The 16096-nt window shown below is 47.7% G+C and overlaps 2 protein-coding genes across 16 annotated transcripts in view; one reads left to right on the forward strand and one right to left on the reverse strand.

The window, feature by feature from the left end:
• The window catches only part of Dgkd (diacylglycerol kinase delta), a 93264-nt gene extending 89465 nt beyond the window's left edge, over positions 1-3799 (forward strand). For 4 of the 5 annotated variants that reach the window (XM_020178799.2, XM_074072031.1, XM_074072032.1 and 1 more), the window contains 2 exons: positions 286-416; positions 1291-3799. In XM_020178799.2, coding sequence (XP_020034388.2) covers positions 286-416; positions 1291-1380 — 221 coding nt within the window. In that variant the 3' untranslated portion in view covers positions 1381-3799. The remainder of the gene's footprint in view (positions 1-285; positions 417-1290) is intronic. The other variant, XM_074072030.1, reaches the window with a different exon arrangement.
• A 70-nt stretch (positions 3800-3869) lies between these two features.
• Usp40 (ubiquitin specific peptidase 40) overlaps positions 3870-16096 on the reverse strand; it is an 80530-nt gene continuing 68303 nt past the window's right edge. For 5 of the 11 annotated variants that reach the window (XM_020178795.2, XM_020178794.2, XM_020178798.2 and 2 more), the window contains 7 exons: positions 15239-15333; positions 13715-13833; positions 13020-13085; positions 11992-12202; positions 11757-11852; positions 10064-10158; positions 3870-6351 (listed from right to left, as the gene is read on the reverse strand). In XM_020178795.2, the coding sequence (XP_020034384.1) occupies positions 6240-6351; positions 10064-10158; positions 11757-11852; positions 11992-12202; positions 13020-13085; positions 13715-13833; positions 15239-15333 (794 nt within the window). In that variant the 3' untranslated portion in view covers positions 3870-6239. Of the gene's footprint in view, positions 6352-10063; positions 10159-11756; positions 11853-11991; positions 12203-13019; positions 13086-13714; positions 13834-15103; positions 15145-15189; positions 15334-16096 lie in introns of those variants that run through there. The other 6 variants (XR_012447417.1, XM_074072029.1, XM_074072027.1 and 3 more) reach the window with 6 other exon arrangements.

The raw sequence follows: 16096 nt of genomic DNA on the forward strand, positions 1-16096 counted from the left end.
CTTTTCTGTTTGGTGGTGTTTAATCCCTCCTGGGACATAGAGCTGTCCAGAAGGCTAGCGGTACAGACATGTACCAGCACTGCTGGAGCTCACGCTCCTCGAGCTGGTGGCTCAGCTTCCTGTCTCTTCTGCACTGTGGGAGGGCACGACTTAGGGCTGGGTGATGGGTGCTACCTGCTGGAAACATCTTGGGTGCCACTGCTGGGTGTTTTGGGTGCTCACTGTCGCCTGCCTGGTGCTGGGCTCTGGGCACTCACTGCACTCGTGCTTTTCCATCTCTGACAGTTCACCTTTGGGGGACAGAGGAGGTTGCTGCCTGGCTGGAGCACCTCAGTCTCTGTGAGTATAAGGACACCTTCATGCGACACGACATCCGGGGCTCTGAGCTCCTGCACCTGGAGCGGAGGGACCTCAAGGTACTTCCATGGGCATCTTCCCAGAACCTGCACCTTGGCTTCCACATGGCTCCTTTCGGCTCTGTCTGTCCCAAGACTTGGCCATGTCCCAGCATCACAAGTCTTTTCAGTTTTTCTCAGGCCTTTGTGGGTATCTTGGGGTGACAGTGGCCCTTCACCTTGGCAGTGATGGTTCTGCCTGCTGTAGCCAAGGGAGGCCAGGAGCAGACAGGACAGAAGCCTTAAGTTTTCTTAGCCACCTTGGCAAGGGACTGTCCTAACATTAGAAACCCCATTAGGGAACACATCCCTGTGCTCCCAGGTGTGACTGAAGAGCCCTGATTCACAGTGGCACATGGGGCTCCTCCGGGTGCATAGTGAAAGAAGGGTAGTGACTCCCGTCCTTCTAGAGTCATCACACGTGGCTTCTCCGTGCTGCCGTGGGGCGGACACTGCACCCTTCCCTTAACGTGGAGGGGGAGGGGTGGCCAAGTGGCTCCACCCATCCAGCCCTGGCATGCGTGGTTAGATGGAACCCTGGCCCATTTGGTCGTAGTAGCTGCCTTTTGGGCATTGTTTCTCATTGTGTCCTGAGAGTGCAAAGGTCATCGAGGGGCCTCCTGGACAGCAGCAGTCCAAAATCACCTGCCATCATCCATTTGCTGTTAGGCTTGTGTTTTGTCTTTGTCTTGTTGGATTGTCCTTGACAGTGGTGACTGTAGGAAAAAGGAACCATAGTTCAGCATCTGCAGGATTGTCATTTTGTGTGCTGTTTTCCATCTTGTTTCATGGTTTTGTCACTTCTGCCCTCATTTGTGTTAAATAAGTGAAGTGGAAAGAGCTGTTTGTAAAGCCCTCTTCGCAGCACCCACAGTGGCTGTCTCCTCTGTTCCAGGACCTTGGGGTGACCAAAGTGGGCCACATGAAGAGGATCCTGTGTGGAATCAAGGAGCTGAGCCGGAGCTCTCCTGCCGCCGAGGCCTAGCCTCTGCCTTCTCCGCCTGTATCCTTCGCTCCTCCCGCGACTGAGGCCCGGGGTGGACCCTGCTGCCCCGCAGCCCCTGGCCTTTCTCATGGTGCTATTCCCTTGTTAGTGACAGGAAGCCTCTCTGACGCCTGGTGGTAACAGCTCTGGGTTTTGAACATACCAACATAGCTACCTTTGAAATAACACCTTTCCCAGCTGGAGCCATTTGGGGCAAACTGTGTGATGCCCACTCTCAGCCCTGGCTGACCTGCAATGTGGGGCACAGGGAATGTGGTGAAGTCTGGCTTTCTGGGCACCAGGCGCTCCAGCAGAAAAACTGCCTAGGCTCTCTCAGCTTGTCCTGTGGGTTCCTCTCTGGGTGTCCTCAGAGGGGTAGTGTTATCTCTGCCCCTGCTGGCTCTAAGAGCATGGGTGGGGCCTAGCCCCCACCAGAACATTCTCTGTGCCTGACAACCACCCCGTGGTTCTTCACAGCAGCCCCGCAAGGCCACCCACTGCTGTCGTCCTGTTTACTCATAAGGTGTTTTTTCTTTTTAAACAGAGGTCATGCACTTTCCTGGTTTGAAAGTGGCATAGATGTATTTATAGTCCTGTTTGTTTTCATCTGATAGAAGAAAAAGGAAGGAAAGCTCCTGCTGAGGCCAGGTCAGCAGGTCGCTCTCTTGTTGAGCTAGCTGGCATTCCATTGGCTTCAGGGCCTTCAACCCTTGTCCTCCTCTGAGCTGTGGGCATGGGACGTTCCTTCTGTCTCCATAGGCCTCTGGACTCCAGCTTGGGACAGATATAAGGGTGTGGGCTTGTATTAGTTCAGTCTTCCTGTGGAGAGAAAGCATCCAGGGCTCTGGGAAAATCTCCTGTTCTGTGGGAGAATGACCAGGTTCCTTGGGTAAGCAGGGCATTCTATGCCCCTCTTCCTCTGGGTAGCCCAGAGTTTCTGGCCTTGTGCTGTTGTGTCTGCTGCTGCCATGCCTGGTATCCCTGGGGGCGTCTATGGGGAGTCTGACTTGGTAGCTTGCATTGCTTCTGGCTCAGTTCCAGCCCCAGCCCCTGGGCATGGCTGGCTCTGAACCAGCAGATGGCAGTGCTAGTGGGTGGGGAGTTTACAAGCAGTGCTGCATCCTGTGGGCAGCAGTCCCCAGGTGGGGGACACCCTGGTCCTCACTGCCACTGACCTTGCCCTTTTTTCTCCTTTTAAAGATGGTCATCCCCTCCTGGAAAGGGGTTTATATAACCTAGCCTCTGACCTAGGAAGGGCTGCCAGACTGTGACTCGTAGAGGGGCAGTGTGGAACATCTGTAGTACTGCCCCACCTGACCTGGCAGGCCTCCCTTAGTGGGAGGCTGCTAAGGGCATTGTCCAAGGGCATCTTCAGAGCTGGGTTCCCCCAGTGTGGAGGGGGTGGGGAGTGTCCAGGCTCTGAGTGGTTGGCAGTTCCAGTGCTTCACCTGCCACTCACTCTGTAGACTTTGTGGTCAGTTTCCCTTTACTGGTGCCCTGCTCTGGTGGTCTTGTTAGGGGCTAGTTCCACCAAGTCCTGTAGTAGTGTGGAGAGGCAGACAACACATTTCCTGGCCTGGCCTTGCCCTCCTCCCCTTCCCGACCCCAGGCCTAGGATTCCCTGAGTGAAGAGTTGGTGTTAGGAACTACTGCTCTGTACATGCATTTACCATCTCACTGGAAGCAATATGGAGTGGGAGTAGTTGTCACTTTTTCTGTCTGGGGTCTGTCTCCCATCGGATAGTTGTTTAAGACAGAGGGATGCAAAGGACGGAATCACCTAGCACAGAAGTCACTTGGTTTTCAGACAGGCTAACAGACGAGGTGGCGCAAGCCTGTGCTCTGTAAGAGCAAACCCTGAAACAGGTTGAAACTGAGGAGAGCAGGACACATGAGGATGAGAAGCAGCTGATGGAGGCACCAGGGCTCCCTCAAGTCCTTAGTGTCAACCTTTTGGGAAAGCACTGGGATTGGGTTGGCATGTTGTTAAAAGTCAGTGTTGTCAGTGGCGAAAGCAGCACTGTTGATGTAAAATCACTTCGCGTTCTCAGAAGTCAGGTGAAAGAACCAGTGTGAATGCTGGAGGAACCTACCAGGTGGCCATGGGCCTGTAGTCCATGGTGCCCTGGCCATCGCCACCCTGCCCCAAGTTCCCTGTGGTGGTTCCTCAGAGTTCCAGAGCCCCGCAGTCATGGTTCTGTCTATCTGTGGAGAGGGAAGGAAGGCAGGGTCTCTGAGATCTTGGAGAAAAGGTTTTGTGCCCACAGGTGGGGCCTACCCTCATATTTATAATCTTAATTTATACAGCAACCACCTGGGAGCAGATGCCTCCTGTATTGTTCTGTACATAATCCACATCGGAGAGTTGTAAATAAGTTCTTCTGTGTATAAATAAAACAAGCCTGTTTTTGATCTTCAATGGTCAAGAGTCCTTGTCATCATTCTTGGTGTTCTGACTTAAAATATTGGTTGCCAAACTGACTACATAGTCTTTCTCAGCTGCTCTAGAAATAGGGTGAATTGGTGGCTGAAAAGCCAAATAGAAAGCCATGTTTTTTAGGGTACAGGGCCTCTGGTCTGCTGGACTGAAAACTCAGCCAGGAGATAGAACCCTGAGTTGTGCTGAGATTCTCAGACATGTATCTTGAGGCCCCTACTTCACTTTTCTCCCCGAAGTGCAGTGAACTCCAGATCAAACATACCATGACACTTGGTGTGCAGCCATGCTCTGGATGGGTGTGTAATCATTAACAGTGACAGAGGGCTCCGCCATTTAAGGTCACGGGTGCATCACTGTTGGGTTCTTCACAGTTAAGTTTGTTCCAGTGTCTGTGAAGCCACAATTTTGGATTATCAGGAATTCTTTCTCCCTCCCTGATTTTGCCAGAAAACTATCTTGAGTTGAAGAAATCTATTTCCATTTGGACTCCATTGCCAGTCCTGTTCCTAGAAGGAAGAGAACCAGACAACACCTGGCTTCCTCCAGCTTTTCCCATGAGTCTGGATTTATTTATTTAAAACAAAAACATACCTGTTCTTTCCAAAGCAGTATGTATATGGTATTTCTAAATATAAGCTATGTTTGTTTAGCATCTGAAGTATGCTGGGAGAACGGCCACAAAAATCCTTCTCAAGCAAGTAGAATGTAAGCAGTTAACACGGCAGGAACTGAGGACAACTGTAAAGGTGGTCTATTTTTTCTTTAATAAAATCTTAGAGCTTTCTCACTGTTCACCCACTCTATTCCCAAATTAGAATAATAATAACTGAAAAGATAAGCCAGCAAGCACAGGATGTGACGGGCACCCCGTTGGCCAGCACCGGAGGCATGCCCACCCATGCTGGTCCAGGTACTTGGGGAGGGTCCATGAAGCCACTGCTTGACAGCAAAGTGTTTCAGTTATTACCTTCAGATGAGATAAAAGGACCCACTGGGGAAATATGTCAGTTAAAGTAAAAACCAGCCCGTACACAGAAGGGTTGAGCTGCCGTAATTAATGCGTCCAGTGCGGGGCTCAGGCCCTCAGTGTACAGCTATGAGGATGCAGTCTAAAGGCCCTGTGCGAAGCTCCCGACACCGATTCAGGTTTGAGAACCAGAGAGAGGCTCACCAGTCCAAGTCCAATGTCTTACGGTGCAAGTGCTTCAACAAAAAACTGATGATATGTCATTTATGACACAGAATCTCTCAAGACAAGTGGACAGAGAAGGAAAGGCAAGACCACCTGCTGAGTGTCAGTTCTAGGGAAAAAGCAGCACAGTTATGCCAGGAAGTGAAGAGCCTTTATCCAGGGAGCAGCTAAGGCTCATGCCACAGTGTTGTTTATCTCCTGTCCCACCGCCTCAGGTCTATCGATTGTGATAAGGACTGCTGAGAAGCCATGAGGTCCTAACAACCAGAGTAAGAAGGTAGTGTGTCTTAGGAATGCCGCCTTAGACTAAGGTAGTAACCCCAGTGACCTGCCAGTCCATTCAGTAACAGAGATGTTATATTTGTAGTACTTACAGTACATGAATACTAATTAAGCTTTTTAAATTTGATAGTTACCTATATTGAATTACGAGAAAAAAAAGTGTTCCCCCAGAAACAACTTGGAGCTCAGACTTGTGCCAGGCTTGTCTGCAATGGCCCTGCCTCTCACCAAGCTTCCAACAGGAAGACAGGCTGCAGGCCATGGCAGGAACACCGTTACACACCCCAAGGGCAGACAAGCCCTGAAGGCAGCTGGCCACACCTGGCTCTTTCTTCTCCTTAGCAGAGTCACTTCACTTTGGAGGAGTGCTACCATATCAGAATGAGTTTTATCTCAGCCCACCGGGGAAGCATGTAGTAGGAAGTCAGAGAGGGGGAAGGGGAAGATACCCTTTCCATACAGTTTAAATGACCTTGGTCACCCTGCAGCAGGAGATGACACGTTGGAACCTGTGTCAAAGCAGGTGTCATCTCGATAGTGTAGGAAGCAATTTAACGTGTATTTTACACAGATTTGTCCAATTTGACAACATGCTATTGTGTCTAGACCTGTGGTTAAAGCATAAGGAGTACACTTTGTGGAAAAAGGCCACCGGGGTCAAGTGTGTTGGGAGGTCAGCATCAATTTGCACCTGCACTTTTCTGGGTCTGGGCCAGCTCGCGTGGGCTGATGTGTGTTGCATAGCTGAGTGATCAAGTACACTTGCCTGGCCCGAGAGGAGTTGTGTCCTTTGCCTGTGATGAAACTGAGGACTTGGGATCCACATGTGCACAGACAACCAACTCATCCATCCACAAACCAACAAGCCACTGTCATGGTCTGACGGGACAGCAGTATGTGAAGCAGAGCCTGGACGCTGTGCTGGGAGACGTCCTATTGCCAGGGCTATCTGAAGCTCCCAACATGGATAGACAGAGAAGCTTCTGGTCCACGGAACTGGGTGGGCATCTCTGCACTGGAGACGGTATCACTGCTGCGTGCACGAAGGGCTTCTCGGCTGCAGGAGACAAAAGCCTGTCACTGATTTGTAGTCACTGATCCCCTCTGGGCTGAAGAGTGTAGAATGAATCCCAAAGGAACTCCACATGATAGGGTTCAAGGCAGAAAAGTGTTTGCAATATGGACAGACATTTCCAAATTGCCCCAGAGGACGCAGGCTTACCCTCATGCTAGGAGAGTGAGTTCCCCACACTGACCATCTGGCCTGTCACAGAGCAACTGTCTCACAGCAGAATAACCTTTTCCCCCCACTTCTACACTGAAGTATAATATTCATAGTCCACACAAACGGATCATGCACAGCTCCATGAACTGTCACAAATGTACATGTTACGTGACAGCTCAGGCAGCTCCTTCTGCTTCTTTGGTCCCTGTCCCAATAGAACCAACATTCTAACTCCTAGCTGGAAGATTAGTTTTTCACTGTCTGTGACATCCCCACACCAATCACATACCATGGGTGCTCTGTATCCGGGTTCCTTTGCCCAACCTGTGTGCGTGTGCGTGCGCACGTGTATGATGCACAGTGCCCACTGCAGGACCCTTCCTGCTGCTGAGTGGCATCTTGGCCATGCTTGGGATCAGGCCATGTGAGTAAAGCTGCTGTGTATTTTCTGGGGTGTGTGTGTGCTTCAAAGAGACTGCTGGGCGTCGGGGGAAGTGCACACCCCAGTACAGGAGATGCTGTGTCCTTTTCCAAGGCGGTGCTTCCAGTTCCACAACCACCGGCAGGGGACACTGTCCCATACACTCTGTGTCCTTGCCAGGCTGGCATCATTGGCCCATTTCGTTTCACAATACTGGTGGGTTGGTAGTGGTTTGGGTTGACATTTCTTTAATGATGCATGAACTTGGCTGACCATTTTTTGTATGCTGGCAAGCAATTTGCACTTCCTTTCCTGTGAACTGTTTATACCTTTTACCCTATTTTTATTGGCTTATTGTTCTTTTCACTTATTTGTGAGTATGTTTCCAGAATTACCAGCAGCCATACCCCCTGGCCCAGCTGTCCCACTTGAGAAATGCGTCCGACAGATCCACCAACATGTGTTTCTGAGTTACAGACACCTCAAACCCATAATCCTGTCTGTACCTCTCAAGTGCTGGGATTACAGGTTCATGCTATTATGCTTGTTTTTTCTTTAATTCATCATTTTTTTCCCCATAGCTGGGACTGAACACAGAGCCTTGCATATCTTTTATCACTTGAGCCACCCCCCTCCCTGGTCCACCCTTGCACTGTGCAGGAGAGTGCTATGCCCCCACCATGTGATGGGCACACACCTGCTGTGCTAGTGAAGAAGAGCAAGCTCTCTAAAAGGATGTGTTGGTGATGGTTGTGCTGGTCCCTCCTGGGGGGCTGTCTGATGGAGGTATGTGTGTGTGCAGAGACTTGACAGTGAGCCCCTGTGGAAGCATTTGGACTTTTTTTTTCAAAAGGAAAAAGTGAAGATAAATGGAAAGCAGTATGGTCAGCGGGCCCATTGTGGGTCTGCTGAGGACACGACTGTTCAGTTATTTGGCAAATGGGACATGCCAGGCTGAGCCCAAGATGCAGTGGCAGCCAAGCAAATTTTAAAATGCTCCATCTCAACACACATGGAAATGGCAACAGGGTCTGGAAAACTGCTGGATGACACAGATAATAGCCTTGGTGACAGCTAATGCAGGTGAGAAATGTGACAAGGAGTTTGGTAATGTTCGTGTACTATGTTAGGTACTGAGTTTTATGTGATTTCACATGTGTATGTGTGACTTTTAGGTAGAAGAGGCCCAAGCAACCACAGCCTGTGATCCTGGCTCACTGCCATCCAGGCTGCTGTGGGGCACCAGGCCTTGCAATGGGCATTGCTGGGAACGGAGTGAAGATGTGTATCCTCTGCCTACCTGAGGTAGAAAGGACGTAATGGGGAAAATGGTGCCCAAGAATCACCCCAGGGCACAAAGAGAGCAGGGAGTAAGAAGCACTTGGGTCAAGGGGACCTAGAGGAGCCCCTGGAGGAGAGGGGCACAGGAAACAGCATTATGGCCCTAGATACTACAGCACAGATGACTCTGCAGCCTAGAAGCATAGGTGACCAAGCATCTACACAGCAATATTCTAGGTACTAGGAACACAGCCTAGAGGAAGAGAGGAAAACCCCCTCTGCTCATGAAGCTCACATTCTACACCTTTCCACTTTTACTACCGGACCAGACATCATCTTCACTTAGCTAGAGTGCCGTTCTCACCAGCCTCTGATACCACGCTTTCCCTGGCAACTCATTCATCATACAGCAGCCAAAGTGATCTTTACAACTGAAATTCAGGGCTGATGAAGAGGCTTAAGTGGTAGAACACCTGCCTAGAAAGCGTGAGGCCCCGAGTTCAAACCCCAGTACTGCCAAAATACATAAATAAAACTGAAATTCAGATTATAACACCCCTTACTTCAAACCCTCCAACAGCCTTTGACCATACTCAGATTCTACACTCTAAAGCACAGCCGCATAGACCTCTCCAGCTTTGCCACCTCCATCTTGGACCTCTGGTCAGATGCCTCCAGCAACAAAGGATAAGCCTTGCTCTCTGTAGGCACACATGCCTGGATATCAACACCAAAGTATTGTGAGTAGAAGGAAGAATAGGAGTAAACAGGGCCAGATCAGGTTGGTAGATTGGGGTTTAAAAGATAAAACCCAACAAGGAAGAAGAAATCAGGCTGCCTTGAGGGAAAGAGTTTCTGAGGACACCCATGGACCTCGTGCGGAGGTGGCACCATGGGCATGGTGGAGTTGGGTTCAGCAAAGTGAACTGAACTGCAGTACCTCAGACTATTCCAGTAGAGATCCTGGACAGCCAGGAAGCCAGGAGGGATTTATGGCTCACCATGAGAGGAAGTACACATCTCCCCAAGGCAGGAAGGATTCCAGAGAATGTGCAGTGAGCAAAGGGCATGCAGGACACCAGCATGTGTGGAAGGATGAGGGGAGGAGGCCCTGGCCACAGGGCAGGGGGTGCTGTGCCGGAAGGGATCAGCATAGCTGAGCAGTGCAAAGGAGTGGTCAGGCTTCGGGAACCTCTAGTAGTGTGCAGAAGAGCATCGAGGCTGGGGCAGACAGTAGAAGAGTGGAAGCGCTGGGTGGGATGTGGGCTCAGGGCTCAGAAATTGCCACGGTGGAGGCTGAGGGTGTATCTGAGCCAAATGACCCATGGGTGAGGTGGTCCATGGGGAGAGAGGAAGGTGGACCAGCTCTGAGGCAGAAGAGGACATGGCTAGAGCACAGGCAGCTCTCCTCAGGACTTCTTTGTCCGCATTTTCTTTACAGGCTCTGCAGACGGCTCTAAGAGGAAGTGATCTACAGAAGACACACAGATGTGGGCACAGAGAATCCACACACTGTGTGCACAGTGCAGTTTTGGGTACAGTGCCAGGCCAATTAGTAGTTTTGAAGCATAAGTAACCAAAAGCAGAAGTTTCAGGTGGGACCTGCCCATGGTGCGTAAGGCCAGCTCTTTTTTTTTTGGAGTACTGGGGTTTGAACTTAGATTCTACTCCATAAGCCATGCCACCAGTCCTTTTTTGTGAAGGTTTTTTTCAAGATAGGGTCTCACGAACTATTCGCCTGGGCTGGCTTTGAACCACCATCCTCCTGATCTCTGCCTCCTGAGTAGCTAGGATTACAGGTGTGAGCCACCGGCGCCCAGTGGGGCAGCTCTTAAGAGTTACCTCTTCTTTTTCCCCAGAGCCAGCTGTTTCTGGTTTTCTTTCCCAATGTCATCTCTGACTGTACTGAAGTCATCATCGTCATCAACCAGGAGATTCTACATTTCAAAATAATTAATGAGCAATTTTTTCAGACACCAGTTTAGCCTGCATTTAAAAGACAGGTTTAAAAAAACTTATCTAAATTGACAAGAGATACTTAGATCAACTAGATTAGTAAGTGACAAAAACCATTCTAGTTCACAATGAAAAATTCGGGGGGGCGGTACAGAAAGAGCTTCATAAAGGAAATTAGTTTTCAGCCACCTGACCTTTGCCTTCTACTAGAAATGGGATTAGACCAAACAAAAGGGGCTTTCAAGTGGCGTAAGTTAAGACCATGCAGCACGGAATCCATGCCCGTTGACCACAACAGCTCTCTAGGCCTTCTGCCTGAAACGGCTGTTTTATAAATTCTGTCACAGGTGTTTATACAGCTTCTCTGGGAGCTTTAGGTCATCTGAGGATTCCTTGGAACTGCCTTGGGCCTTCACAGCAGGGCCTTCCAAATGCAGGATGCTTACTACATCCTAACAAGTGGCCAGTCTCCCTCAGTTCCCAAGCCCGCAGTCAGTTTTATGTGTATTTTCCATGGCAAATCCTGGCCTCTACTCTTGCCACCCACAGAGGGGCCTCTGTGAGAGCAACTGACGAGAACACACCTTGGAGGGAAGGCAAAGAGCAAGTATGAGGGTTTGCTGGTCCTGTATGGATGTGGGAACATTGGCTCTAGGAACATAATACCTTGTACCTGTCAGTGACTTAAGACACTAACTCTGCAAAGAGTTTCAGCAATGTCTGGTGCACTGCCTTGGTTGAGAAACACATTGCAACAAATATAACTTCTATTTCAATAAATTGACATAGCAAATGTAATTTCCAATAAAAGTTGTGCACAATATATATTTAAAAAATTGTGAAACACTACAAAATAAAAAAACACAAATAATGGGTCAGAAACCCATGCTCTTAGGGCAGATAAAAGAAGGAGAATATTCCTTTTAAATTAGTGGATATTATACAAAGCAAGGAGTTTCATTCTGACAATTCCATACACGCACATCTATACTTCGATCGTATTCATCCCTCCATTACTGTTTTTTGTGGTACTGGGGACTGAACCCCAGGACCTCACTTGCTCTACTACTTGAGCTATGCCACCAGCACTTTTGTTTTTGATATAGGGTTTTGCTAACTTTGTCCAGGCTGGCCCAAAACTCATAATCGTCCTGCCTTGCCTCCCAAGTAGCTGGGATTACAGGTGTGCACACCACACCCAACTTCTTTCTTACCCCCTCCCCCCTGCTCCTTTTCCCTTCCCTTCACAATACATCCGTGCACTGCCATCCTTACATTCTTTGGGTAGAACTACTTTGTTGTTATATGGCAGTGTTACTGAAAAACCCTAGCTAGGTTTGTTTGCTGGTATTTTATTTGGGTGTTTCCATTTTGGTGATAATGAAATTGCTCTACACTTTCTTTCACTGTCCTGGGCAGTGTTGCTCTTGAGGTCCTGTGCCCTCATAAAACAAACTGTCTGGCTTTCCTTTCCCATCCATTCTCTAAATGATTTGGGATTGTCTGACAAAACTTGTCTATAACATCATTTCATCCTCATGTGCCGTGCCAGAGGTAAATGTGCTATTAAACAACCCACCTTGACGCCAATGGTGTCACCATCTCTCAGGTAATACGGTGCTCCTTGCAAATTATCTTGCTTTTTCTTCTTTTTCTTCTTGGCAATTTGCTGATTCTACAGGAAAATCAAACATTGTAAATAAACAAAACTCAACCTCAACTTCTTAATAAATTCTTCAATGGTGAAAGATTGTTGCTAACCTAACCATTACGCCAGTCAGCCCTGATGTTTCTCAGGAAGCACCACAACTTACCCAGCTAGATACTGGAAGCCACTCAAACTTTTCAGGAAAGTATTTGGCAATTTCAATTTTTTCCACAGGTAGAGAGTAGAAATCGGCCACTCTCTGCCTTAGGGAGCCGGCAGTCCAGCCTCGGGCAGTGTCCCACACCAAGTCCACAGCCAGGCTGTAAGCCCTCTCTCCAGGGATGCGCATCTGTGTCCTCAGCAGCATGTCCTGGGGGCTGCGACAGAGAACAACAGGACCCGAGGAATAAAGCACAGAACAGAAACAGGACAGGTAGCTTCCCCTGCAGTCCTTCTGGGTTTTGTCAGGAGATACCTTCTCTAGCTCCCAAACACTAATGGGAGACTTTTATTCTCCACCTGGATCTCCTTCAACACTGACCAAGAATGGAGATGAAGACCCCATCCTGAGTCTGTGGTAGCGGCCCCTGTCAGAGGCAGTGGCAGTAGAGTGCAAGGGATCTGGCCCGAGGAAGGCCATGGCTCTCAGTAAAAGGGCAGTGATGGTATAAGGAAGACCCTGCTTACAACAAATATGACACAAGGTCCAACTGTTTTTTTTTTTGGGGGTGCTTCTTTTGTTCAATTAGTAGTATGTCACAAGCCCTATTCCAGGCCCCAGGGACATAGCAATGAATAAAGCTTACAGCAAATAAACAGTCAGTATACCTAGTATGTCAGGAGACATTAGGAAGAAGAGGTGGGATGGCTTCTCTATAAATCAATCCTACAGCAGTACGGCCACATGACTGCCTAGAGCCACGGACGAGCATTTTCCTCACACGTGAGACTAGTACTGGCTCACAACTCCTTGGGCACTGTGAAAGTGAGTTCTCACTGTTTTTACGGGAAAATGAGTTATGGGAAAGACACCAGACATAATTTCTAGAACACAGCCTGTTTTAAGTTGCTGGACTACTTAGAAGTAGTGAAACGAATATGATGTTATTGATTAGGATGTTAAACTTTTAAAGAGACTACCCACTCTGGCAAGATTTGTGTGCATAGCTTTATGTATGCAGTAGAATTTCTTACCCCAAGTTTTCTTCTTTCTGAAGGAGCTCTAGGCAGATCTCAGCTCTCCGTCCTAGTTTATATTCCCTGACAATGAGTAAAGCAGAATAACCCTGAGTAACATGTCATTTCAGGTTTTGAAGCTTTATCCTTAAGAAAAAGATTGCTTTCTGAACGCTGTATTAGAACACTCAAGCTTTTGGAAAAGGAGAACACTGGTTATCACTCACTCAGATACTTGGGTCATTTCTTACTACACATGGAATTCTGGCTCTGTAAACATGGCAAATGTTTCTCTGCCTGGCCATACTGTTGCTTTTTGGGTGGTGATCAGAATATATGTGAAAGAAACCCTTAGGGCTATTTTTCTTTTGCAAAGTAAACTTAGAAACTCTGCCCCAAACACGCTTGTTAAGCTCAAAGTTCCAGACTGGCTGGATTGATCAAACACTTCCTAACTTCCACCTCACCCCAAATTTGACCTGTCAGTCAGTCTCCAGAGCACAGAAAAAACACACAAAACTAAATTTATACTTAGTATGGAAAGTTGAAATTGTTAACTCATGACTAGTTCACCCAACTCACAAACGTGGAGTTTGCCAGGAATGGGCTTTTTGCTATAACCTGGCTCAGAGAACTGCTTCTCTCCAGTCTGTTTTGCTACCCTGCCTTGCAGTGGCAGTGGAAGGGATGACCAAGTCCCTTGAGACACCTACCTGAGCTGCCACCGGTCGGTGCGTAAGAGCCTGCAGGGGCGCTTGCTCTCCACTGTCCAGGCTCTGAGGAGGGCTGGAGACCGGACAGTGAGCTCCGAGGCAGAGGGCAAGGCCATGGCCTAGATGAAGAAATAGACATTTCTCCACTGATTTTTAAAAGCATTCAAAAACAGTGAATGAAGGACCAATATACAATGATAGCTGAGGGAAAGAGCACCTCAAGTAACAATTAAAGTTTATAAAGAAAACTCCAGGAAATTTCTCTGGCTAAAGTGAAGTTAATCCTGATAATTTTCCTATTCTTTTCCCTGAAACTGGCAAGAAAAATAAGTGAATTTCCTATTTTTGATCTGAGCCAAAAGCTCATTATTATTATCATTTACTTGAGACAGGGACTCATTGTGTAGCCCAGGCTAGCATGGGGCTTGTGATCCTACTGCCTCAGTCCTAAATGCTGGGACTACAGGTGTCTACCACCACACTCCGCTCAGACTCCTTTTTAATCAGGTTTTTAAAAATGACACTTCAGAACCTATTCGATGTGACTCAGATTTACAAGAACAGAGTCTGCTCTGATAAAGCAGGGGCTCCTTTCCCACTCACCCATGCTGTCACAAGTCTCCCCATGTTTGCTCTGCCAGTGGCAGGACTTTTGGTTCTGAAATATTTCAAAATTTCCAACCAGGAGGTGCAAACTGATTGCTCTAATTCTGTAGGAGTAGATAAGTACCTATGTGTATTTAGGCTGAAGCATGTGAAGTGGTCAAAATGCATCCAGCAATTAAAACCAGAAACCTAATAAAAGGGAAAAAAGTGTCTTCCCACTTGTTCTCATGGGAACTGAGCCATTTGCTTTCATGAGGAAAGTCATTTCATTCATCCACTGAGGACACACAAAGTCCAGACACTAAGTGCAGGTATAGGGCCCACATTTTTCCTTTTAGTAAAAGAAGCAATGTTTATTTCAGTCCAACAATAGCACGTTGCTTCTTCACCAGCCTTCCCATTTGGACAAAGCCCTCCTCCTCTGAGAAAGCCAATGGACAGAAAATACTACTACCTCCACTTCAGCATCCTAACACAGAAGATCACCTAACCTCACAGGAAGCTGACAAAACACAGCTTATGACCATCAGCACTTAACATATGGATCACAATGGTACAAAACAATGTCAATAAAGGAGTAAAATGAATGCTTTACAAATATTTCAGAAGCCATGTTTCCCTGAGAAATAAGAACAAACATCAACTGCAAGTTGCTGGACAGACTCAAACACAAGCACAGCATGCCTGTGGGAGCTGGTAAGTGGAAGCCACGAGGACCATGGCATGAACAGATACAGGAGTTGTGTGGGCCGGGGGGTGGGCGGGCTGCCTGCTGGTACTTACCCCTGACCATGGCATATAACAAATGCCATATCAGAACAGACTGTAATTGAGGGAAAAGGAAATAGAAGAGCGTATTAATATCTCACTGGAAGAAGCCATATCACCACTGAGGTACGCTGCAGGAAGAAGCCTGACCTGCGCCTTCAGCTCCACCAATGCAGCATCTTCTGAGATTTCTATGTCTCCCAAGTAGAGGAGAGAAACTCGTGCAGGCATGTGGCCAGGAGCACCTTTAAGAGGACAGAGCTGTGTGTTTGCGAGGAACTTTAAACTTATTTACTTCCTATTTCTGAAATACTCTGCCATGCTTTGATACTGATATTATAATACATTTTAATACTGTAAATAGATTTATCAAATGCCATTCAAGAACTTTTGAATTTGGGGCTGGAGGTGTGGGTCAAGTGGGAGAGCGCCTGCCTAGCAAGCGCAGGCCCTCAGTTCAAACCCCAGTGCTGCTGATAAAAATAAAAAAGCCTCTGAGTCTCTGGGTCCTGTGCATCAGTTTGCTCAAGACCTCACTGCCTGCAGAACCAGTAGTCAGGGAGCGTGGGGTCGGCAGTATGCCATGAGGAACTTTACACCTGTGCTGTGTACCTAGAATGTTCTTTCCTTCCTCAGACAAGATTTTGTGGATAGGATAATCTGTCTTAGAGTATCTCTTTTCCTTTTTCTTTCTCATCACACTCACCCCAACCTGCTACTCTTTTGTATGCTTTTCAGTGTCCACACATTTAATAAGCCTACTCAAAAGAACAGGATTTTCGTGAGGGGTAGGAAGGTCTTCCCAAGTATGCTTAAAGAAAGAAAAAAAAGAAAAGGAACAAACAGGGCTGATGGAGTGGCTCAAGTGTTAGAGAACAAGAGTTCAAGTTCCCAAAAAAAAAGCACTCCCTCATTGAAAACTCTGGATATGAAAGTTGCTAACTGAATTTTAAATTTGTAGTATTTTCACTCATTTTTTCTTTAATTAAATACTATGTTCATTGCAGA

The sequence above is a fragment of the Castor canadensis genome, chromosome 4, assembly GCF_047511655.1.
Source record: "Castor canadensis chromosome 4, mCasCan1.hap1v2, whole genome shotgun sequence".
Classification (NCBI taxonomy): Eukaryota; Metazoa; Chordata; class Mammalia; order Rodentia; family Castoridae; genus Castor; species Castor canadensis.